At 34.4% G+C, this 26,660-nt stretch overlaps 1 protein-coding gene across 2 annotated transcripts in view; it reads left to right on the forward strand.

Annotated features, from left to right (window-relative positions):
* WASHC3 (WASH complex subunit 3) overlaps nt 1-26,660 on the forward strand; it is a 49,754-nt gene that overhangs the window by 16,056 nt on the left and 7,038 nt on the right. Inside the window, exons 3-6 of one of the 2 annotated variants that reach the window (XM_032168878.1) lie at nt 678-743; nt 2,580-2,687; nt 6,833-6,940; nt 20,620-20,684. In XM_032168878.1, the coding sequence (XP_032024769.1) occupies nt 678-743; nt 2,580-2,687; nt 6,833-6,940; nt 20,620-20,684 (347 nt within the window). Of the gene's footprint in view, nt 1-677; nt 744-2,579; nt 2,688-6,829; nt 6,941-20,619; nt 20,685-26,660 lie in introns of both variants that reach the window. The other variant, XM_032168877.2, reaches the window with a different exon arrangement.

Genomic DNA, 26,660 nt, shown 5'->3' on the forward strand with positions numbered 1-26,660 from the left:
AATAATTATTAAGCTCCTATTAAGTGTCAGGGTACTATTCTGGGCGCTAAAGGTACAGTAGTAAACAAAAGGCTCTGTCCTGGTTTGTTTATATTCTGGTCTCAACAATTGTTTACTGCTCTGATAATGAGTTTGCAGAAAATGTCACGTTGTTATAAGTGAATATAATTTTATAAAATAACTGAGAAGCAACTGGGTGCAGTGGCTCACGCCTGTAATCACAGCACTTTGGGAGGCCAAGGCGGGCAGATCACGAGGTCAAGAGATCAAGACCATCCTGACCAACATGGTGAAACACTATCTCTACTAAAAATACAAAAATTAGCTGGGCATGGTGGCGCGTGCCTGTAGTCCCAGCTACTTGGGAGGCTGAGGCAGGAGAATCGCTTGAACCCAGGGGGCAGGGGTTGCAGGGAGCCGAAATCGCACCACTGCACTCCAGCCTGGTGACAGAGCAAGACTCCGTCCTAAAAAAAAAACAAAAAAAAAACTGAGAAGCATTATAATACAGGTAATAGAAGAGTTCTCATTCCTACTCATGTAAATAAGACAGTACTATATTAGAATATGACAAATATTTAATGGTTTTTAATATTTTCATATCTGCCCTTAGTTATTGTTAACAGTTTATTTTAATTAAAGTCTTTATTTTTATGTCTCTAATTTTTCTTTTCCAGAAACTGGCAGACCTTTCACTTCGTATCCAACAAATTGAAACAACTCTCAATATTTTAGATGCAAAGGTTGGTATTTCTCAATAATTTGTAGTATAAACTTTGTTGTACATATACCAGCTTTCTTAATCATACTTAATTTTCATTGCATGTGGGAGTGATTCCATTTAGCTTCTGTATCTGTGAAGTGATACTGGTTGAGTTTTTAATTTTACTGCAGTTGCAAAGAAAATGGTGTTCATTATGAACCATTAATTCAAATGTACACATGGTTTGCAATTTCTTTCACTGTGCTAGGCAAACGCATAATGCAAGTAACATGTTAACAAATTGAGCCGTTATCTAGTTCACTTCATTTGATAGAAAATTCCAAATTTATTTTACTAGTTATTATTTGATAATACAATAATAATATAAATCTTTAGATGTCTCAGAGCAAATTTTAGAGACAATATCAGCTGTTTCTATTTGCAGATACCTTAAATGCTAATGAGGAATACCAGTTTTGATATCGGAAATTGCAAATAATAACTAAGAAAAATAGAAGACTGTTTTAGATTGAAAGCTTAAAGATTTTGATAACAATGATGTCTTTAGTTTGGTTTCATTTTTAATATTTTTTTACATGTGTTTTTTCTGTTTATAAAGTTATGGAGACACTAGTGTATTTTCATGACTCACTTTCCTGAAATTAATATTTTCTTTGTCCATTTACCAAAATAAAACTAAGAAATATTCTGTAAATATTTATGAGGAAGAAAAAAATGATATCCCTTTTTAATATGACCAGAATGTCTAGTTTGTACTTTCTACGTCTCTTTATGGACTTCAGCAACTGTGTTTCTCTTAGAACATTTCTCTGGTTTGGAAACCCGGCCTTGAACATGTTCAAGATATTCCTCTAGCAGCCATACCCACTTGAAACTATTTGGGCCATAGCCACTGTGCTAACTATGGTTATCAGTCAACAGTTCTCAATGAGTATTACTGCTTGAGATCTTATTACCATTGGGTTTTTTTTTTAATTATTATTCTTTATTATGAATATGTGTCTTATTTTAATGTTTAAGGAATTCTTAGGGAGTTAGAGTCCAAGGTCGCACATTAAATTACCATATGGACAAGTTAACCTTAGTTATCTCCATGGCCATAGAGTCATCCCCAAAGTTAGCCAAACATCTGACAAATGCGTGTCATTGATATCAGGATGAACTCAGAAAAGAAGGTTTGTATGGGTCTCGCAGATCTAACCTGAAATGCTTAACTATTTCATAGTGAAAGCTAAACCATTTCAGGTTGAAATACCAACAATATGCCCATTTTTTTGCATACAAGAAACATATTTTAATAACATTCAGTGGTGAATGTTCAAAGAAGAAAAAAGAATGAGCTGTGTCACACATTAAGGTGTAAAGACAAGAGTTTTGTCATATCCTAGATAATTGAAACTCAAAATTTGCACAAAGCCCTTTTTTTCAAAGTATTATCAATAGAAATATTTTTACAACAACTTTTCTAAGTACATGTTCTTATCTCCACTTTACAGGTGAGATAATTGAGACATAGGGAGATTTACACAAGATCAGACAGCTTGTGAGTGGTAGTAAAAGTTAAACCTGACAGTCTGACTTCAAAGACCAGGCTCTCAGTCCTTACACTAGGATTGTCTATATTTTGAAAATAATGGTTATATAAACGAAATTAGATTTTTGAGAAGTTCTTCAAAAGAATTTGTGACCGTCTTTCACTTTTAGTTTATGACATAGAAAATTAAAGATATTGTGAACCTATTTGTATAGCCTTAAAACTTAAGACAGCTATTAAAAATACACAAACCTAGAAACTTATAGTGTTTATTTATGCAAGTACTATCTTCATATTCCAATACTAATTTTCTTTTCTCAGTTGTCATCTATCCCAGGCCTAGATGATGTCACAGTTGAAGTATCTCCTTTAAATGTCACCAGTGTCACAAATGGAGCACATCCTGAAGCCACTTCAGAGCAACCACAGGTAAGTGAGTTCTAAGAAACGAGCAGATGTTCTTGGTTGAAACTGATAGTCTTAAGCAGCAGGTTGGAAGGAAGAAAAATAAACATGTAAAACTTCTAATACTAAAATTTTAAAACCTTATTAACATAGGAAATGAAGTTTGGGAAAAACAAATTAGCTGTGTTATTTTGAAGGGCTTCCTGAACTTAATACTTTCTTTGCCTATAAAAAAGAAAATCTATATAGGACTAGGAAAAAGCTTCAAATAATTATTTTCTTCAAAATAATTAGAAATTTTTCTAAGTTCTTAGAAGAAATGTACTTTTAAAATGTTTTATTGTAAAATTTTTAAACATACACAAAAATAGACCTGGATTCACCAGTTGTCACAATTGCTTCATCTATTTTTTTGGTCACTTGCTGAAATTAATTCCAGACATCTTGTCATCTCACCCCTGCATAAATTTTTGAGCATCTCTGAAAAGTTTTGACATTTTCTTTTGTAGCATTTGTTTATATAATAAATGCCTTTATCATATACAGTGTAATTACCAATAATCGGCCAGGTGCAGTCACTCAGGCCTGTAATCCCAACACTTTGGGAGGCTGAGGCAGGTGGCTTGCTTGAGCTCAGGAGTTTGAGATCAGCCTGGGCAACATGGTAAAACCTTATCTCCACTAAAAATACAAAAATTAGCCAGGTTTGGTTGCACACACCTGTGGTCTCAGCTACTCGGGAGGCTGAGGTGAGAGGATCACTTGAGCCCACGAGGCAGAGGTTGCAGTGAACCGAGATTACACTACTGCACTCCAGCCTAGGTAAGACCCTGCCTCAAAAATAAAAATAAATAAATAAATAAATAAAACATTCTCTGGTATTGTCTAACCCATTGTTACTCAAGTACACCCCATGGACCAACCACATGGGCATCACCTGGCAGCTTGTTAGAATGAAGCATCTCAGGCTCCACCCCAAAACTGCTGATGAGAATCTACATTTTAACAAGACCCCTAGGTGATCTGTAGGCTCTTAAAATTTGAGAGCTACTGATCTTAGAAATACCAGTTGTCTAAAAAGTGTGTGTTTGAAGTTGATTCATTTGAATCAGCATCCTAGTAAAAGCTATACTTTACATTTGGCTCTTAGATCTTAACATTTACTGATGCTTCTGTATGAATTTAAATTTTCTATTACTTTTTATTTCAAAAAATAAAAAATCTTTGTTGTTTGAGAACAATCTCTAGTGTATCTCAGCGAGGTATTAAAATCTAAAACAAAGTAATCATCAAAATGGTGGCCTACCAAAGTAATAATAATAAACAAATAAAACAAATAGACTTATAAGTGGAATTCTGCCTTTGTACCTGAAGGCACTTTTCACAGGATATTTTTAGAACACGATGATGTTGACACTGATGATAACAGCTAACACTTCAAGAGTGCTTTCTGTGTACCAAGGCATGCACGTTTCTAAGTGCCTTTCATAAATAATTTAATATTTACAACAGCCCTATAATATAAGCACCATATTATCAATCTTAATTTATAGATGGGTCAAATGAGGTATATAGAGGTTAAGTAACTTGCTGAAGGTCGAAAAGTAACGTAAGAGCTAGAATTTTAACCCAGACAGTCTGGTGCCAAGAGCCCTAGCACTTACCTTCTTCACTACACTGTACTACACTACACTACACTGTTTTCAGTACCTGTATTCAATTTATTAAACATATTGAGGATGTGTGGTATGAGGCCCTGTAGAAAGAGCCATATATTTAGAATATAGTATATATTTGGGTAATAAATTAGATGATTATTTACTTAATTAGATATTATAAAATTTAACATCCATTTATTTAATATAGCAAATTTCATTATGGCCATTCAAATGTATAAAATGTGCAAGAGGATATCCAGATGTTGTAGAGGAGTTTAGCTTTACATTCTCTCAATTAAATATGACTATACTCTTTCTAAAACAAAGCATCTATAAAGAATATTAAGAAAATATTTCCACACTACCTAGTAGTTATTATGTGGTGGATAGAGCTGTCATATAGTTCTGTAAGATTTTTAAGTATACCTGTCTAACTTTGATTATTAATTTTTCCAGGTGATATTATGAATGCCATCTATAATATGCCCTTTAAAATTTTTATGCAGTTGTGTTGGTCCTCACATATTTAATGTCCCAAAAATTGATTACCAGTAATCACAGCTGAATTTCTTAATTTGCTTTGCAAATTCAGAATAACCTGGTATATCTCTGGCAATTTTATTTAAAAATTGTATATGTATTTATTTAAAGGGTTTATGAAGTTCTGTTGGCTTCCAAAGTTTGAAATACTGTGATAAAATTGTGTTGATTAGCTTAATAAAATAACTGCTCAGCATGTTCTTAATATTCACATCAACTTCTCATTTCTTCATTGTTATTAATTGGTATATTTTATACAAAATATTTTGAAGTGGGCTTAAGTATTGCTTAATCCAGAGTTTTCATTGACATTATAGTCAACTCAATTATCAGATAAAGGAGAATAATGCAGTCTTTAAAAAAATCATCTATTTATCACTCTCTCTAATCTATACATGAGTCAAAGACCCAAGGTTTGTGTACTGATTTTTCTGCAACTTTAATTTCATGGTTCAGATTTCATCATTATTCACAATAGAATATCCAATTGTGCAGAGTGAGATTGATTTGAGAATAAATGAAGGACAGTTGAGAGATATGATATAGAGGATTTAATGGGTCATTCAAATAGCAAAGGTGCAATACTTTTCATAATTAAACCTTGTTGAGGTCTTGGTCATTAGGCAAAAGTGAACAACTGAGAGTTGATATCTGGCCAGGATGTAGTTCTCATTTGCACCATTTTGCTATTATATAAGTTTAGTTTCCATAAATTGTTAAAAAACATACTTGGTTATTGTTTTAATTTTTTATTTAATTAACAGTGTTTTGGAATTTTTGTATTTATATTATAGATGAATATGTGTGTGTATATATATATATATATATATATATATATATATATACTCACTTTTGTAAAACTTAGCAATATCACATAACAGAAGAAACCTAAAGGATTTTTGGATGTTTTATTTGCTTTGGAGTTTTTTGACAGATTTAATTTATCTTTGAATTATCTGAGGAAAAACTTCAATATGTAATTCACATTCATAGTCTAAAGACTATGAAGATATAAAGATATTGATTTATCTACATTTCAGAATGAACAATAGACATAAAATTGATTTCTTCTAAGGAAATTCTTTTAATGCTTATATACAGATAATGAGAGAGATTCACCAAAGTAAGCTTTTCCTAAATGTTTGGTTTGATAGAAAAATCAAGTACTGTATACAGGCAGTTCTATCTAGTTTTGCATTTAAGCAAGGATATGGTTCTCATATGCACAAGTTTCAGTAACATGGTACCATGCAAAGTGAAGACTGCCTATATAACAACAACATTTTTATCTAAAAAGACCATTCCCCAGTATTCTTTATTGTAAGTCATATTTAGTATGACATTATGACTTTTAACCACTCTGTAGATAATGTTACCATTAATAGTTCCATCAGTAGCTGAAATGTATAAAACCAGATAATTTTGCCTGACAAACTGGCTTCTCTTCTACAACTTCTCCAAAAATTGCTTTCTGAGAGTTAGAAGAGCCATGTCCACTTAGAATAAAATGATTTAATAAATAAAGGGCTCAATTAGGTAGATTCTAGATACCAAGGAAATCAATTCGTCATTATCTCAATAAATTTATTAATTTGTAAACAGTTGATAGTTTTATTAGCTTTCTTAAAAGTTTTGTTAAAATAGTATCACCACCTGTATATAATTCATGCTTTGTATCAGCACTCTGAGGACAAGTAAAGCAGAATTTTTATTTTAATGCATGAATATACTTGCATTTTAAGGAACCAATATAGTGTTGAAATGTAACCTCCTCTGAAGTGATATTTAAATATTTGTAGATATTTGGAAACACATCTCATAATTAAATTACTGGTATTTAAATTTGGGGAGATGATTTTTTTCTGCAATTTACTGCCTTAGAATTATGGAAAGAAACATTCCTTGTAAGTAATGTGATGGACCCCTTTTGTAAATTGTCTAAAGATTTACACAAAATACTCTCTACAGCAGAACAGTACACAAGACTCTGGACTACAGGAAAGTGAAGTATCAGCAGAAAATATCTTAACTGTAGCCAAGGATCCAAGATATGCGAGATATCTCAAAATGGTTCAAGTGGTAAGCTAATTTGGTCTGTCTTCTTTGTGTAGCAGCCTCATTTGAAATTCTTAACCCTGGAGGTTTTACTGTTATTTTTTTCAATCTGAGAAAACTGCTAAACCAAGTAACCAAGTTTTCTATTCTCTTACTTCCTTTCTATTTTAATTCTCTGATTAAAAAAAAAAAAGAAGTCAAATCTTTAGAATTGATCCCACACTTTAACATAGTTTAGTATAGATTTATGTACATTTTTTTGCCTTACACAAAGTTATCAATGCAAATCTTAGATACAGAAAGTAATGAAAGTAGACTATTCATTTGGTAAATCAGTTGACTCTAGCTTAATCCCCATTTTATTAGCACAAATAATATTTTTTAAAAAAATTTTTATGTTTATCAATGATCTCTTGGCCATGTGTAATGCTTTTAATATTATATGACTTCAGAATTCATATTTTTCCTGAGAAATCATAACATGGTATGGTACCAAAAATATCTGCAGTTGTCTGTGATAGCAGAAGCTAACATTTTTTTATTCCTTTAGAAAGTATTTCAGTAGTTGAAGGAGGTGGTTGTCCGTCATTTTTCTGTTAATCAAACAGTTAAAGCCTGGTGCAGTGACACACACCTCTAATCCTAGCACTTTGGGAGGCTGAGGTAGGAGGATGACTTGAAGACAGGAGTTTGAGACCAGCCTGGGCAACAAAGCAAGACCACCTACCTCTACATTAAAAAAAAAAAAAAAAAAAAACTAACTCCGTATGATGGCGTGCACCTGGTAGTGCCAGCTACTCAAGAGGCTGAGGTGGGAGGATTGCTTGAGCCCAGGAGTTCAAGGGTGCAGTGGCTCACCTCACTGATTGTGCCACTGTACTTCAGTGTAGGTGACAGAGCAAGACCCTGTCTCAAAAAATAATAACAATAATAATAATGCTTTTGTGAAATTCTATTATCAAGCAAAAGATGCACAATACTAATACTAAAGGACAGTTTTGTTTTGCTGTCCATGGGATAGTTTATCACCTAGTAATTTAAAAGCAAATTCTGACAACCAGAAAGAGTAGATTGGCTCATTTGGAAGCTGCACTTTTCCTAGCTATCAGAAGTGGATTTTTTACTTCCACAGTTCCTTTTTTCTGAAGCCTAGAGCTCAGGATATTGGCGGTCAATTTAGAAAAAAATAAACCAGACTTCGGGATGAAAATAGATGAAGTTTTTTTAATAAGAATAAAACAAAGCCAGTTTAAGTATGAATCATGATGAACACATTTTTAAAGCTAGAACCCAGGAAAGCCTAAGCTTAAAAGATAGACTTGTTAAAAAACAACAACAACAAAACTGTTTCACTCTTTTAAACAAAAGGGAGACGCTTCTAAATGACTTAGAAAGATTTTTTATGTTAGCCCCTTCTTGCCAAACCTATATAAAATAAGAAACAGGAAAATCTACTAGGTGATACTCTGTAAAAAAATGACCTGAAATCTTTATGAAGGCTGCATCTTAGGATAATTGTTAAATTCTTGATCTATTGTCTTCAATTTTACAAGAACTTCAAAAAATCTTTTTCTTTTTCATTATAAATCCACCATCTGTTTATTTCACAAATATTTATCAAACACTTACTTTAAGCTAAGCTACTGTATTAGGTATTATCTAGATTTATTTAGCCAGCTAAGGTTTCCAGATACCACTTGCAATTTTTATTTTTGTTATTAATTATGTGAACAAGTTCGATTGCTTTTCAGTCATAAATATACATATAAAATAAATGACCCGGGCCGGACAGGGTGGCTCACTCCTGTAATCCCAGCACTTTGGGAGGCCGAGGTGGGTGGATCACCTGAGGTCGGGAGTTTGAGACCAACCTGACCAACATGGAGAAACCTTGTCTCTCCTAAAAATACAAAATTAGCTGGTCATGGTGGCACATGCCTGTATTCCCAGCTACTTGGGAGGCTGAGGCAGGAGAATAGCTTGAACCCGGGAGGTGGAGGTTGCGATGAGCCGAGATCACGCATTGTACTCCAGCCTGGGCAACAAGAATGAAACTCTGTCTCAAAAAAATAAATAAATAAATAAAAAATAAATGACCCTTTAAATATTTACTTTTTATTCATATGTCTTATCATCTCACTAGGAATAAGAGCCAAGATCCTTCACAGGCCCAAGAAATCCTATACAGTTTAGCTCCCCTGTTACCTTTATGATCTCATATCCTCACTGACTCTTCTCCAGCTCTACTGGCCTCCTTTATGTCCCTTGAATAAATACATTGGTAGCCTCCTGTCTCAGGGCCTTTGCTTCAGCTATTCTCTCTGCCTGAAACACTTTTCCCCAGATATCTTCATGGTTTGCTCCCTCACTTCCTTCAAGTCTGTATTCAAAAATATTACCTTCTAAGTACAGCCTTCCTTGGCCACCCTATTTTAAATTGCAGTGTCCTCCTACCCAATTCCCTTTACCCCTTCTCTGCTGTATTTTTCTTCTTATCAACTTCCAGCATTCTACATATTTTATGTATTTACTCTCTCTCTTCCCTACAAAATTATAAACTCCACAAGGACAGGGGATTTTTTCGTGTACTGCAGTATTCCTCATTCCTGCAACAATACCTTGTACATAGTCCTATGAATGAAAATGCTTATAATTTGTCTATACTATTTCACCTTTTGATAGGTTTAGGTGATAGACTCCTTTTTCACACTAACTCAGTGGTTTGAGAAACTTCCAAAATATAAGTTCCTGGGCCCTACCCTACAAAATTAGAATCTCTAAAGTTGGTACTTGGTACATACAGCATATGTATTTTGGAAAAAAACTCCTGATTAAGAACTGCTTAAAAATATTTTAAACTATATCTTAATATCATTTACATTTTTTAAATTTAAAAGCATTTAAGAAAATAAATAATTGTTTTATTTTTTAAAAGCCGTAACTTTTTTCTAGCAGTACTTAGCACTTAACTCCAGCCCATCCTTTTTGCTTGATGTCACTGAGTATGATTAGAGGTTCAATTTCTTCTGCCTCAACTGTTTCTGATTTAAGACAGATTTTTCTGTTGTTAGCCCTTTGTCTCCTTTCTGCCTTTGGTGAGGGTATATCTATTTCCTAAGCATTTTCAGTGCTCTGGAAGTGCTGCTTCTTCCTGGCATCTCCTCCTTCAGGCACATGGACTTGACCTTATTTTGCTCTGCTAAGTCATCAGTCATTCTTCTATCTGCTCTTAATTTTTGTGTAATTGGTTCATATATGCCTCTTAGTCATTAAAGTTGGAGGTCATATTCTGTTTCGAATTGTTCAGGGGTGATTTTCAAGAAGAAAGGGGGGAGCTACATCAAACCGCCATCCTAAAACTAGAAGTTCATCCAAGTTAAATTTAATTTTATTGTTTTTAGTTTATTGTGCCAACCTGCATCCCAGAACCTTATTACCCAACTTTTATTTCATATTGCTCCCTGTCCTGAATTGCATTTTTTTTTTTTTGAGACGGAGTCTCTCTCTTGTCACCCAGGCTGGAGCACAGGCGCACGATCACGGCTCACTGCAACCTCTGCCTCCTGGATTCAAGCGATTCTCCTGCCTCAGCCTCCTGAGTAGCTGGGATTAAGGTGGTGCCTGCCACCATGCCCAGCTAATTTGTGTACTTTTAGTAGAGACGGGGTTTCGCCCTGTTGGCCAGGCTGGTGTTGAACTCCTGACCTCAGGTGATCCACCTGCCTCAGCCTCCCAAAGTGCTGGGATTACAGGCGTGAGCCACCATGCCCAGCCCTGAATTCCATTCTTTAATCAGACAAAACCACAAACCATTCCCTATATAAGCTCCATGCTTTTCCTTCTCTGAATCTAGATTCTTTCTCTTTATTATTGCATGTCCAAATTCTATTATCTAACATGCTCCTATGATTGTGTCCACTAAATCATTCCAGATTCTAAACCCACCAACACACATAAAGCTAGAAGTAATAGCTCCTTTTGTTGACCTATCCAATGACTTTACCGGTATTCTTTCTGGAGTTTGTCACTTAATACTCTGTTTTATGATTATCTGTACATATTTTTATATCTCCAGTTGAAAATGGAACCGTGAGAGGAAGAATAGTGTCTTGATTAATCCGTGTATTCATTTTAACACCTTACCCATAAGGGTGCTCAATCAATATTTGTTAAGGGACTCTATATGTAATCCTGCATATGATCTCTCCTTCCTCACTTTGTGCTACCTGGATATGTATAAATATGCTCTCATTTCTTCAAGTTATCAATTTAAAATGTTTTTCAGGACTAAAACAAGAATAGACCCAGCAGAGGTCTTCCTCAAGGTTGACATGAATCTGCCAATCATTATTTTTTGGATTATGATTATTGAACCATCTATAAATTCACTCCTTCTTCTTCTGTTTTCTAAGCGTATCATGAGTGATTTCCAACAACAGATGTAGACTACACATTTGACAATGCCCAGGAATTTTCTTTCCTTGGCATGATCACTACCAGAATTCCTGTCCCTTCTTCATTATCATTTATTTTGGCCTTTGTGTTCAAACTTAGGCACAGATAGTTGCATGTTTGCCTCATTGCTCCCTTTATTGAGGAATTAAATTTTCAGTGGGGCAACTTAGGAATTTATCAGATATTCTAATATAGGCAAAATTAAGCTGCTAGTACCTGTAGATGGATAATATCCCCCATCGTGTCTGTATCTTTCTGCGTGTTTACAGTGTTTTAAGAAAGCCTTACCTAAATCTTCCATCCAGCTAGGTAGCCAAAAAGTATGCTCCATCTGATAAAATTTCTGCCTTCTTTTAGCCTCACTTAGGGGTTTCTTTATCTCATGTTCAAGAATTTCCATATATGTGTATATATTTTGATTTACGGTTATTGTCCTCTTTCTGCTGGGAAACATTGTAAGACATTTCTTTGAAATGCCAGTTCTCATACACAAGTTTCTTCCCATTAAGTGTTAGCAGTCCCCAAGATTTACTTATTTTGAAATTTCAGATTTGCTCTATTTACATACTGACACACACACACTTTTTTTTAGGCTATCGGGTTTGTTTGCTGTTTACATTTTCCTCCTAATAATTTCCTGGCAGTTATTCCACTGTTTTTTCCCTATTATATTGTTTGTTATTCATAGGTCTAGTCTTAAAATTTTAATTGAGGATGTTTTAATCTTTTGATTTCAGTGTAAAGCTTCTTGAACATACCTGTGGGTATTATGTGAACATAATCTTTTGGTTCTTCCAAACCACTTAGCACTTTTCCGAGAGTACAGTCATTCTAATGTCATAAGTTATCACCTAAAATATTGTTCTTCAGCAGTATCTGCATAGCTAGTTGTGTTTCCTATATCCATTCCATTACCAAACTATAACTTTTAACTGGGAGAGCAGATAACAATACCACTTTGCTTTAGAAAATGCCTCAGAGAAGTGGAGTGAAGAACAATCATTAGAGACCTATTATAATTTGTACCATTGAACCATTCGTTTTCTGTCATTGACATAGAAAGAATACAGATAGCTTTGTATCTCTATACCTCAGGATGGTGATATGCGTTCCTATTTTCTGTGTTTGTCTTCTAATCAGTTGTTCACTCTGAAAATGTGGTTCAATTCTTTGAGTATAACTGAGAACAAACAGGGTTCAGAGGGATATAGATAGAAAAGCAAATTTGACCACTGGCTATAAGGAGGAGCCTAACCCCAGCTAATTCTAGAGGGTAACTTCATTACAGACTACCTTATCATACTGAAAAGTGTTTCACTTTCCCGACAAGATTTTAGATTTATATTAAAATACCCAATTTTGCTCAACTTTAGGGGTGACTAACATTTGCTTACCCACCACTCAAAATTCGGTTTTAGTTCTTAATGCAGAGAAAGACCGATAACAACATAATTCTTTAAATGAGTTCTAATTTGTCTATTAGTATGACCTTGAGTAGTTTACCATCCATCGTACATATGACTACAGCTTATAGAAACAGTTTTAGAAGCCTACATGTCAGCTTTTAGGGAATTGTTTATGTTAACACAAAGGAAGATGGCATAGTCTCAAAAAAAAAAACCTTTCTGAAAAAAATAACTATATTTATACCAACAATATCTAATCCTTTATACCAACAATATATAATCCTGAGAGCCTAAGAATAACCATCTCTATATATTCAAAAGGGAATTAACAGCGCCTCAAGGTCTTTCACCTTGTGAAAGGGAAATAATAGGATTTGTCTCTTTTCAGTTGCCTTTATATTCCTGTCATTTAAAAATATGAGTTACTGCCCCATAAGAAGAGTCTTAATACCTCTATTCCAATTATACTGAGTTTCTTTTTCCAAAGTGTAATATACTTTCACTCAGTATCATCTTGATACATAGCTCCTCAACAATCTTTTAACCATTTCTCCTACTATTTGAATTATTGTTTAGAACCATTTTTGTCTTCTGTAATATGACAGAATTGTGTTTTTCAAGCCCTTTCAGCTTCTTCTGTAGCATAGAAAGCTTTAATTTGCAGACTTCTGATGTGATCATTCACTTCAGATATGAATGAAAGTCTTGTGGGTTACAAAAACAGATTTTTCCTGATTTTAAGACTTCCTGGATATCAGGATGAACTACAGACCCCTTTGGCTTCCTCTCTAAACTGCCATGAAAACTCCCTCTTCCTGGGTACTAACTATCTCCTGGAATGCCTTGCTTTTATATGTGCCTTGCTTCACTTGCCACATACCTGTAAATCTATTTTACAGTCTAGATAATGAAAACTATTTAATCACTATAAACTTATTTGAACAAAAACCAACACAGTCCTTCACTAATCACAAGTACCAGTTGACAGAGTAATAAGTAATACCTTGTTTTTTGGTCTCCATGCCTTTTTCTGTCACTCCTGGATTACTACCCTCTGAGAGATAAAACAACGATTAGATTAAAACAATGAAAGAAAAGTTGTTCTTTCTCTGGGAGAAAATTTCATTGCCTAGGAATATACCAGATCTTTTCCCAGTACTTCTGGAATACAACATGGTATAGTTTCTTAGCTTTGCCATCACATCAAGTCATGTCACCTCTCAAGACTTCAGTTCCCTCATACATAAAATGAGATCTGAAGTTCCTTTTAGATTTATGATCTATTAATTGATCCCCAAATTTGGATCTCATTACTAATGAATGTTCCTGGAACACCTGCTGGCATTTTCTGACTTTTTTTTCCTTTTTAAGCAAGTTTTATACAAGATTTTTCAGTGAATAATACTGTTGTGTTCCAAATGTGGCAGATAATTGATTTTGATTTAATGTTTGTTGTCATAATAGTGCAGCACAAGCCTCTACTAAATTACATATTGCTTTTATAACTTAACTGGAATTGTGTACATAGATCACTTTTCCAACAATTCTCCCCTTTTTACTGGCAGATCATGGTGAATCCTTTGCCAGTAATAAATTGTGCATTGGGCAAGTCCGACTTCCACATTAAGAAGCTAATGACTTGTATTTTTTGAAACCATATTTGCCAAAACAGTCTCTTAGACACTTAGATTTTTTTAAAGCTCTATTTTCTTTGGCTGGCTTAAAATGTGAATTGAATAGTCTCTTTGGTTCTGGTGGTTCTGATGCATCCATTGCCAGCGGTGGATGTTGGCCTGAGGAAATGTGACTTCCATTACCTAAGGATGAGGAGCTTCTAAATGATTATTAAAGATGTTCATCAAGAAGTTATGCACCTTGGACCTTGTGAAACCAGTCAAGCATGAAGTAGCATGTTCTTTAGATGACAAACAATATACAGTTATTGTAAGAGTAATTAAAGTCTTTAAAACATTTTTTGGATATGACCGCAATGTGGCTTTCCATGGTTTAGAGAACTCCAGGTAGGTTCCTCATCAGTGATCAACAGTATAGTCAAAGTATAGTCAAAAAGGAGGAGCTACTGGTTCATATGTAATCATAGCTGTGAAAAACACTGTTACAGATTTAGCTTAATAACTATGTGATTTCTTTTTTCATTGTTTTTTAACTATAGGTATAACAATATTAATATGTATTTCATTTCTTTTATAATACCTAAGGTTTACTAATCAATATCAAGATCAATATTTATTGAGTACGTGAAGGTTTCTGGGATGGGGGGATAACTTTTGTGTTGTTTTAGCCTCATTCTGTTCATTGAAAAATACAAGCTTCATGACCAATGACTTTGATTTGCCACACTTATGAATATAAAGAAAAGGTACAAATGAACATTTGTCTGTTTAATTAATTGTATAATTTAGCCAACTTTGAAAATTTTAAGTAAAAATATTTTATTCTTCCCATGAACTAAATAAATTAGGCAAGTCTGACTACAACTAAAAGAAAGAAGCAAAGCTTAGCAAAATAGTAGACTATATGAGTAGTAACTTTGAGTTGGGATAAATGAAATTCAAGTGACCTCTGACATTTGTCCTCCTCCTTCTACTTTCTAGCTTATATCAAATGCAAGAAGGTTTGGATAGAGTTTTCCCTTAAGCAGAAAACTGTGACAGCCACCAACTGGAAGCCCCTGCCATATTACCTACGCTTTGCCATGGCCCCAGTATACAGAGGACCTAGAGAAAGATAACTTTTGTCATACTTTTGGCAAGAAATTTCAAAAATTACTCTCTGCTAAAGTCAGTGAACTGGCCTCTAAAGAAATCATGTGTGAAGAATGATTATGCCAGTTTTACAGATTATGATTTTTCCATCATTTTAGCTGCCTTTTGAACCCTCCATGTTGCCTTGAAAGTTAGGGAGCTTAGAACCAGTCATACTGTGTACAGATTTAATGTTGAAGCAACATTAAATCTGCCTTTCTATTGTGTATTTGCCCTTTTGCATATTTTTAAATTTTCTTGTTATAAATGTTTGTTAGAGGGCAGTAAACAATGATACTGCGAAGTTCAGGTTTTAAATTTCTTGCTTTTTCTGATGTGTGATAAAGCTAGAAGATTGAAGGAAGTACTGGCCATGTAGTAGGCAGATACTAAATGGTTATATGGTTGTCATGTCAGTACCTACTTGGTAATACTATATATGCCTCCCTCAATTCTCATCTATTTATTCTTCACTGATACCACTGTTGTCATAATCATATAGCTGAGAATATTTTAATACTAACATCACATTTTTTATTATAGCCATCCTTAGTGACATTTAATTGCCGTGAAAATGTTCATTTTTGAATAATTTGTTTCCAGGAACTAGTTGTTTACCAAGTATTTTCTAGATCTGTGTAGGTCATTAGAAATAAAGTTTCCATTTTTTTTAGATAGCCATATTCATTTTACAGTGATTAAAAAATTTATTTAAATTAATTGATATTTCTTCACTGAAAGCTTTGAAGAGAAATGGTCATTGAGCATTTGTTTTCTTTTGTGTTATGGTTTGTTCAGTGAACAATAATCCATTATATATAATATTTAATCTGAAAATTTCATCCTAAATGTACATCCTACTGATTTATTTATTTCATAAAATACAGTAATTTTTTTTTTTTTTTTTTGAGATGGAGTTTCACTCTTGTTGCCCAGGCTGGAGTGCAATGGCGCAATCTTGGCTCACTGCAACCTCCGCCTCCTGGGTTCAAGCGATTCTCCTGCCTCAGCCTCCCGAGTAGCTGGGATTACAGGCATGTGCCACCACGCCTGGCTAATTTTGTATTTTTAGTAGAGACGGTTTCTCCATGTTGGTCAGGCTGGTCTCGAACTCCCGACCTCAGGTGATCTGCCCACCTCAGCCTCCCAAAGTGCTGGGATTACAGGCATGAGCCACTGCGCCCAGCCTCAGTGAAATGTTTTTTAAATAGGACTGTTGAAATTCAGAAGGCAAAGATATCATTGAGTCCATTTTATTAAGTTAAATTTTAAGTAAAAGGAGCCTGATTGGGGGACTAGCTGCCTTTTAACAACCCGTAGCATTTTTTCAAATTCTACTAGTTCCCGCTGTCTGCAAAGAAAAAGTTTTTTCCACCAAGGTATTCAATAGATCTATTTTTTATTGTTGCCTTAGGGAAGAAAACTTCATGTTTTTCATCTTTCATAACTGAATTGTTACAATTCACACTCTTAAACTAAGAGGTAAAACTCTAAAATATAAGCAGCATTTTTAGTTATTTTTAAACAAGGAAAGTCATTTATCTCTCTTAAATTGAGAACAAAGTTTTTTTTTCCCTTTCTAATCTAAAACTTTAGGAAAATTTCAACATGGTTTATAAAAGGATTTTGTAGTTTGACTTTCTTTAACACAATAAGAAATAAATGTAAATATTGGCAGGCCTATAAACCTCCAAACAGTTTTTTGTGATATAAGAAACTAGTATTTAACTATTAGTGCTGCCATCATAATTTCATTAGTGTGGCTTCTTTACACACTTTCTCCAGTGACGCAAATACAGACGTGATTTTTTGGAACATCAGACTTATGGCTGCCTTTTCTCTTCTTCATTACTTATGTTGGACACACTGTCATTTTCACTTGCCAAAAAAAATCCCACAGTTCAGTAGACTTCAGTTTTGAGGTCTTTCTTGTCCTTCTTAGACCACCAGTAGCTTTGTCTGTTGGCGATCAGAAATTGGACACTTCTTTTTGGTGTTTAACAAACCAGACTCTGTTATTTGACTTCTAAGGAAGAATATAGCAAAACAAAGAATTTTCTAAGCAACATCACTGGAAACAACAGCAAATCCCTTTGGAATGCATTCTTTGGAACACAGGCCAAATTTTTCTTTCTTATCAAGCTTTATGAGATTTGTATTAAGGTAGTGATAGTAAGTCTCAGAATCAATTAAGATATTAGCAATTGTATGTAGTTTTCTTTACCCATATGCATATACAGAAATGACTACAAATACCAAATTGTATGTGTATCTGTGCTGTTCTGCTGTAAGCAGGCCCCAGAAACTAAGGTTCAAATTTGGAGCTTACAGGTTTAGGTTTCTATTATTCTTACACTATAATCAATTCCATGAAGCTGATGTTCAAATAGAGGGCTTATCTAATTCTACCAACTTCCTTGTTCCCCATTCCTCCCTTCCCACGCATTGCTTCCCCTCACCTCCACCCAATATACACTTTCTTTGCTATATTTTAGGAAATTTTTTTTCAACCTCATTCTCCTTCCTTCTCTTTTCTTAGCTTTGTAACTTATTTGTGTAACCTTTCCAATGATGTCCTGTGGATTATGCTAAAGTATAATAAGTAAATCACATTTATTTATTTGAGTTTGTAGACAGACCTTATACCATCAAACCATAGTTAGTAGAAGCCAAGAGGTCTTTTTAAAGAACTATGACATTAACTCTGCTCTTCTTCTCTTTTTTCCTGGCGCTTATATTTTTTTGTGGAATGTTTCAAACTCCTAACTTACCCCGTTATCCTAAATAATTGAATGGCATTTAATTATCAAGTTAAATTCCCAGCTGTGTCATTCAAGTAATCAGCTTTCTCCCCTACTATTAAAATTAATTTTGTTATTAAGTACGTTTTGTTTTTAAATATATTTCATTCAAGGCTTAGTTTTAGATATATATTTCAAAAGTGGTGTTAGTTTTAATTTCTTGCTTTCTTTATTCCAAACTTGAGTCTGTTCACGTCGGATGCCCCTAGCAAGTGGGCTTTTTTCTTTTTGTTTTTCTCTTTTTGGTCATTAAACTTATCTTCTACCTTCTTTGACTTCCAAACCTATTATAATGCACTTTTCAGAATATCTTTAAAATTGCCTCATGGAACAATATTGCTTTCAGAGGTATGGTTTTGAAGAGAATTCAAAGATGGTGCTATTTATATTGATTCATGTATTATTTAGAATGCATTTAAGTATTCATTTTTACCTGAGTCTTAATAAGCTAAATTTTACTAATTTATAAGATAAAACACAACAGTTACCAAGATAAGTATATAAATGGGCCTGCAAATGACCACCTTGCCTTTGCTACCTCTCATGAGAGTCTTCTAAGTAACCTGTAAACTCAAAAGAAAGCCTTTGCTTTCCTAACCTTATTTAACCTAGGAGGCTGTGAAAGGGGATGTGGGTATTTTCTCCTCCATAGCCAGAATAAGTGATTATAACTCTTTCTATAGCTATCTTTTCTGGACAGTTTTTTTGAAGTAAATAAAAATTAAATTTTTTGACATAAAGTTTTCTGATTTAAAAAAATGAGGATTAAATTTAACGATTTAACTTAATTTGGCAAGATCTGTGAGATACAAGATACTCTGTTATATCTAGTGTCCTTAACTTTGAAGACTTTTCATATTAAATTTATAATAAATTTAGCTGTCACGTTTGTACATATGCATGCCTGGACTTAAACTCTCAGAATTTACTGGGAAATATAAAATCAGCATTTTGGAGGGGGAGGAGTATATCTGGACAAGCATATACTTAAAAGTTTGAGACAAGTGTACATATAGGTTATATAAAGATTTGTGTATATTTCTAAGTATTTGTACTTTTCATTTTAGACAAACTCCTATCCCATCTTCAAGATGTATATTTCAAAATAGCTATGGGAGAGGATTTTAAAAGTTCTTACCACAAATAATAAATATTTGAGGTGACAGATATGCTAAATAGCCTAATTTGATTATTCCTCAATATGTACATGTTTCAAAACAGCACATTATACACATAAACAAGTGCAATTATTTGTCAATTAAAAAATAAAAGTAAAAAAAATGAACATCACAACTGGCTAATGATAAAGGAAGTGTGTGCAACAGCAATAGAGAGGTGATTGAGCTTTTTCCTGAATGTATCTGGGTGTACTTTCCTTCTTATGCCACAGGGGGTGAGAGGGAGGGTCCCATGCCATGACCCTGCCTCCTTTAAGGAGATAGAATCAAGGCCCTCAAATTGAACACATAAGTTTAGTGTTTCTTATCCTTGGGGATGGTGTGAAGAGAGGGGAGTTGACAGAGATTTGATCACATCTTCTCCCCTTAGAGCTTTACCAAGTGAACTTGGAATAAATGTTTAGTTATACATCAAGTCTCTTTCCTTTTCAGGTAAATGTGTCTTTATTTCTGTCATATTCTTTTCTTAGTGTTTTCATATTCTTAATCTGAACTGAGATTCACGTGTTTTTACTATTTTTGCAACGTATACACTTCTAAAATTGTCATTAGTTAGTGTTTGTACCAGTGTTGGGAAGATGTGTAATATAGTCCCAGGGAGCTTCTTGAATTAGTTTTGATTTTTATGTCTAAAGTGTTCAAATGGAATTGGACTCTTTGCTTATTAAAAGAACATTAATATAGCTATAATTAAGAATAGAACTCTCTGAAATCTTTGAAAAGATAGCTATTCATATTGTTAACTATTCGTTGTATGGCTTCAGCTGGTATTTTAGTCATTTGAGTAATATTCTCTTTCTTTTGGTGATATAAGAAGAGTGGGAATATGATCTCTGTTCTCTATACAGCTGAATTAGTAATGAATAAGCTCAAATGATGTAATTTGGGCTTATGTGGTATTGGATAAGACTAATTCTGTTAGGTCAATGTAAAATGGATACTTTACTAGATTATTCAAGTGCTAGGCACATGCTAATTTTAAAGTAGAATAAGAACTTTTAAATAATGAGGCATCTGAATGTCTTGTTTTAGATGGTATGTGTAGACATATAAAGGAGGCATTTTTAATGATGAAATTATCTTATATCCTTTGCTTAGGGTGTACCAGTGATGGCAATAAGAAACAAAATGATATCAGAAGGACTAGACCCAGATCTTCTTGAGTAAGTAATTCTTCTAATATAATGATATTATTGCCAGGACATTGAATTTGTCAGTTATAATAAAAATATTTCAAGTTCTCTATATTTTTATTCCTACAGTGTTTTATGGTTGAGGATATCATCTTTGTAAATAGGGTCTCTGTTATGTTACCAAACAGAAAAATATCATATTCTACTAAAACTAGCCTTTACACATTTTAGTAACAGTTTCAATAGATTAGTAATTATTCTAGATATCCAAAGAAGCTGGAATTTAATGACAATTGTTTTTCTGCTTTTTTTTTTTTTTTTTCCTTTTTGTGCTACCTCTTTCTTGGCTTGGTTGTTTTTTTGTTTATTTGTTGGTTTGTGCTTTTTTGGTGGGGGGTGTGATTATTATGTACCAGGGGGTAGATGATTTCATTTAAGATCTTAGTTTGTAGGAAATTTAGTCTGCTATAATCTAGGTTAAGCCAGATTGAGAAATAAATAGGCTAAAGTTGCTGTGGGTCTATGTTAATGGTTATTAAGAAACTAGATACTAATTTATGTGAGTTTTTTTTAACCTTAAAGTATTTAATCCCTTATTGTGTGAATTTTATATTTTTGAGAAATGATAAAAAAATTATGGCTCAGAAATTTGACAACAGTTTATTTCATCCAAGCAAATCTGGCTGTATAGTTCATCTTGGATAAAATATATTGTAATGCATTCTTCAGAAGAATTCTGTTTTGCAAGTATCTAGGTACTTGTAAAGAATCTTTCCAATTTGGGGCTGTAGTTCACCCCAATGTATTTAGCTATGCGCTCTAAGCATTCATTACTGTACTAGCAGTATACTTTGGAATTTTTCTTGGCTCTCAGTCCTCCAAAAAAGGTGTACACTTTGGAGGTAAAACATTATGAAGTAGTCTTTTTCTCATATTTTATCTGCCAAAATGTGAAATTTATGAATTCTTTTAAAATCTGCAAGAACAAATTTGAAACATATATCTACATTTGGCATACATCCAAGTAGCAAACAGTTCAAGTACAATGGCATAGCTTGGCAGCTTGAACTGAAGCATCTCCGAGATATTTAGCATTTGTTCTGGAAATTGTTCCTGACACACACTTTAAAAGCCAGATGGATTGTGATATATATTTTAATGTGAATCAGACATATAGGTTCAATCCATTTTGGTATTCATTGCAATATATAGGTTGTAAATATATTTAACATTAACTGTGACCTCCTTTTGCTTCTGGAAATACACAGTTAGACCTCCTATAATAACAGAAAGCTAAAATTACCTTTAAAATGATTATCTTTTTCTAGAGAAAATATAATAAATGGAAAACTAGCACCCTATAAGCATCAGCATATGCTGGATATCCAAGCCTTTTACCTGCTACTGGCTTCATTTCATCCCCTGTCCAACCTAAACCTACTTCATAATCCTTTACTTTAACCAACTACCTGCACTAGCAACTTGATAATCATCCTTGATTCTGTCTTCTTCCTTACCCACTACAGTGTCAATCACTATGATGTTCTCATTTTTAATATCTCTCACATCTCACCGTATGCCTCCACATCCATTGCTGTTTAGTTCGTGCCCTCATCATTTGTCATCTGAATTACTATAGTAGCTACTGATTGGTTTTCCTGTTCTCTTTCAAGCCATCCACTAAAGCCTGAGTGGATCTCTTCATACTTCATTCTTGCTTCACATCTTCCTGTGACCCTCCACTGCCTTCAACGTGTAGTCTAACACCTTAGTATTGCATAGAAATGCTTTTATCATCAAGACTCAGATTCTCTCACTAGCTTCCTCTCTTGTGATTCTTTGACATATGCCTATTTCATGTAGCCATAGCAAACTACTTGCAGTTCCCTGAATGTAACATTTTCCTATTCCCTTTTGGTGTCTTTAAATGTTTTCCTTTCTCTCTGTGGAACTCCCTTCCCCCATCTTACTGGCCTGGCTAATCTATTATTCTTTAAGACTCCATCAGGTATCACCACCTGATAGAGTCCATAGGTAACTACCACGGGGGAAGATCCCAGGCCCTTCAACATTTCCTTGTGTCTCGCTTGGCCAGTTTGAGGGTATTTCGTTGTCTATAAATGTTGAGAAACATTCAGTTGTGAGGTAGTGCCAAGTTTAAGGGTAGAATTCCAGTAACAATTAACATTGTCTTACAGAAAAGCTGCTCCTCAACCACAGCCTGGAGCCTGAATTCTGACCCATTACCTCATATGCACATGCCATTGGTCACCAGGGGCACTGGTTGGAGTGGGGGTGACTCACTATAACCTATCACCACTACTAGCAACCCAGTTTCAACTGCATTTAGCTAGATATGATAAGTGCAATCAACTACCGTGTTAACAGAGGAATTATGATGCTTTTGGAATCATGTTTACATAAAAGTTACGGAGCCTCGCTTCAGGAGAAAAGTATGAGATGATGAAAGAGAAGAAAATGTGCCATCCAAGAGAAGAGTACACTTTTATTTAGAATCTTAGGTACATTTTAAGCCTCAGCCAAGAACTTTCAGTAAAGGTTGTTCTGTGTTCTTTTTTCTTTTAAAGTATAAACATACACTTTATTTTTTATTAGCCTTAGGTAGTTAGACAAACTCATATAACTATTGGAAGAAATGGCCTACCTCTATCTGCACTGAGCAAAGGGCAAAACTGAGGTTAATATAGAAATAAATACTGATCAGAAATATATTGATATTTGATTGGCTTATGTGTATAAAATTGGAAGCTAAGAGTACATAATTTTAAATCAAAAATATTTACATGATAAGGGAGAAGAGATCCTGGCAATTTTCCTAGAAAAATGACTATTACAGAATTTTAAGAATTCTGTAAAACTGTAGAAAATGCCTGATAATTACTAAATAAATATTGGATTTGATTCTTCTAAGTGATTGTTTGTTTTTAAAAATTCAAGTTTTTGAAAATAATAATCATTTATATATAACCAAGAATTAGTCCTGTTTAGCTTCTAAAAATTAATTTCAATACCACTGAGATAAAAAGATATGTGAAAGAGTATTTGTCACCAAAATACTCAAAAGAGTTAAGGGGAAAATGGAAAATTTTAATTGGTCTTTGGCCAAAGGTTAATACATTCAGAAATATAGAATGGGTAAATCGCGCCTTAAATATTCTTTCAATCATTGCCTAGATTTTCTTGCTTAGAAAAAAGTTTCACCCCATCCTGGTCTGTACTCTTACATTTATGTCCCTGAACTAACATTACTGTTGTTACCTAGTAATTGCTACTTTTACAATTCCAGGATAAACAGACTAGCTTCTGGACTTGCCCATCAGCAAGCCATGAAATTCATGATGGTTAAGGCTCAGGATCAGGCCGACTTTAGAGATGGTCTACTTATTTGTATTACTTGCCACTTTCTGGTTGTATAACCCTGGTTTGATTACCTAACCTCTCTGTGCCTCAGTTTCCTCATCAGTAAAATGAGAAATAGAAGAGTTCACTCCCTTATAGAGTTGTTCAGACTAAGATAGATAATGAATGTTTTAATGGAGGAATATGTAGCAAATTCTAGGCAATGGATTTATCAGGCTTTTGGATCATAACTTGTTTATAATCCTATAGTTGCCTATATACTATTATGTTCTCAACAAAGACATATTTAACATATACAGAGTAGTTATCTTCTTAAATTATATTATGTTTTCTCAAACTGAGAACCTATATTGTTAACTTTGCTATAAAGAACAGATTTCTGAAATTGAAATTCAATTGAACACACTCCTAACCTTAGTGGGAGGGTGCAGTGTGCAGCTTATTGATTTGGCTAAAGAAAGCATATAATTGAGTTCAAGTTACTGTGCAGACTTTGAACAGAACCAGCTCAGTTGGCATTTCTCCTGGATATATCTATCCAAAAGGCATTTATACCATCCTCCCAGACGGTGGAATGACCACTCTTATAGTTGCCAGAAATAAAAGTAGCCACCTTAGCCTACTTATCACTGAGACAAGAGGGGATTTATTATTGTTAAACAAAAGGATACTGGAAAGCAAGAAAACTTTTTTTTACATGGCATGCCCAGCAGATTTTCCTGCCCTCTAAGATCATTCCTTATCTGCCAGGAGGATCTTTACCTCCTGCTATACAACAACATAGTGGATTAAAGATTGAGTTTTGGCCGGTTGAGGATAGATTAGACCTCATTTGCACAACTGGACATCCAGAAATAGGGTTTTTACTGTTTCCATTTTGTTAGTTTTTGCTGAGCTAGGTTCTCCATTTAATGTAATTACCAGTCCTCATTGATTAGCTGGCAGACACTAGCTAGAAAGTATAGGACAAATAAAAATCATATCAAAAAAATTGTAATTGGTCTGCTTTTAGAGAACTTGATCATAAGAATGAGAGAGATAATAGATATATCAAAGAGGAGATGTTAAAAAGAAGTTGTGGTCTGTGAGTGGCTAGCAAGCAAGTGACAGAGTTGCTGCTGGGAAATAAAGGATCCCAAGATCAATAGCAAAAGTCCATCCTACCTAGAACAGCTGCTTTTCTTTTTCTTCATGATATTAGGCATTAAATTGTTTTCCTGCTTGCAGGAGTCTACCTACTAAGACAAAGAACAGGATATATCTGTCTTGATGAGAATTCAAAAGAGAAAAGACCAAATTGATCTCACTAGCTGCTATAATTCAAAATCAAAATTGTTACATTTTTAATTACCCAGAGGTCCTTATTAAGTCAATACAGTCTCAGTTCAAGAATCTTGGTGTTTTGGTTTGTTGTTGGTTTGTTTGTTTTTTTTTTTTTTTTTTTTGTTTTTTTTGAGATGGAATTTTGCTCTTGTCGCCCAGGCTGGAGTGCAGTGGTGCAATCTCACCTCACTGCAACCTCTGCCTCCTGGGTTCAAGTGATTCTTCTGCCTCAGCCTCCCAAGTAGCTGGGATTACAGGCACATACCACCATGCCTGGCTAATTTTTGTATTTTTAGTAGAGACAGGGTTTCACCATGTTGGCCAGACTGGTCGCGAACTCCTGACCTCAGGTGATCCACCCACCTCGGCCTCCCAAAGTGCTGGGATTACAGATGTGAGCCACCACGCCTGGTTCTCTTTTCTTAAGACCACCTATTGCCATCGCATAGCTCTGACAGACCATTAATTGACAACAGTACCATGTGACATTATAACTTTATGTGTGTGTAGTTTCCATTAGTGATTTGAATAATAACTACCTCATCATCTCCTACTCAGCAATATTTTTACTGACAACGTTTTTGGTACTTAATCTGCTTTAAATTCGGTGTCTTTAAGTGTCTAGAAAATGAAAAATGTTTTTAAACTCTTTATCATACATGTTTTCCCAAAGAATGTTTGGTTTTTGTGTCCTTAAAGTAGCTAGTTTTAAACACAAATATAAACCTTCCTTTAATGAAAACAAATTAAACCAACAATAATGGTATTTTAGGACTCTTCATATTTAGGGTGGCAGAAACCAACTCAAACTAGCTTATATAGGAAGGGAAGTTATGGACTCTCATAGCTGAAAAATCTAGGTAAGGACAGGATCTAGGGACTCAGTGTCATCAGGGCTGGCTGACTGGCATTCTCCTCTCCCCACCTCATTCTACCTTTACTTCCTTGGTGTAATAAACCGTGTCTCTCCTAGTGCTGATGGGTTTCCTCTCTGAAGCCTGGGAACATAGCTCCCCGGCAAGGCTTTAATATTGCTAGTTTTTCCAGTTGAACAGAGAGAGAGTTCCCTCTCCATAACCCCTAGTTCATTTCTAAGGAAACATTCTGACTAGCCCTGCTTGAATTGTGTGCCCTTCCTCGAATCTCTCTCTCTCTCTCTCTCCAAGGGAATAGATTCCTGTGATTGGCCAGGCCTAGATTGTGTGACTGAAACAAGGAAGTGGATAGGGAAAAGATGAGGACAGCAAGGATTCTAGTTGACAACCTTCATTGATTCACATCAATGGGAGAAGAATAGGTGTC

This window comes from Hylobates moloch, unplaced genomic scaffold (assembly GCF_009828535.3).
Source record: "Hylobates moloch isolate HMO894 unplaced genomic scaffold, HMol_V3 SCAFFOLD_12, whole genome shotgun sequence".
Taxonomy (NCBI): domain Eukaryota; kingdom Metazoa; phylum Chordata; class Mammalia; order Primates; family Hylobatidae; genus Hylobates; species Hylobates moloch.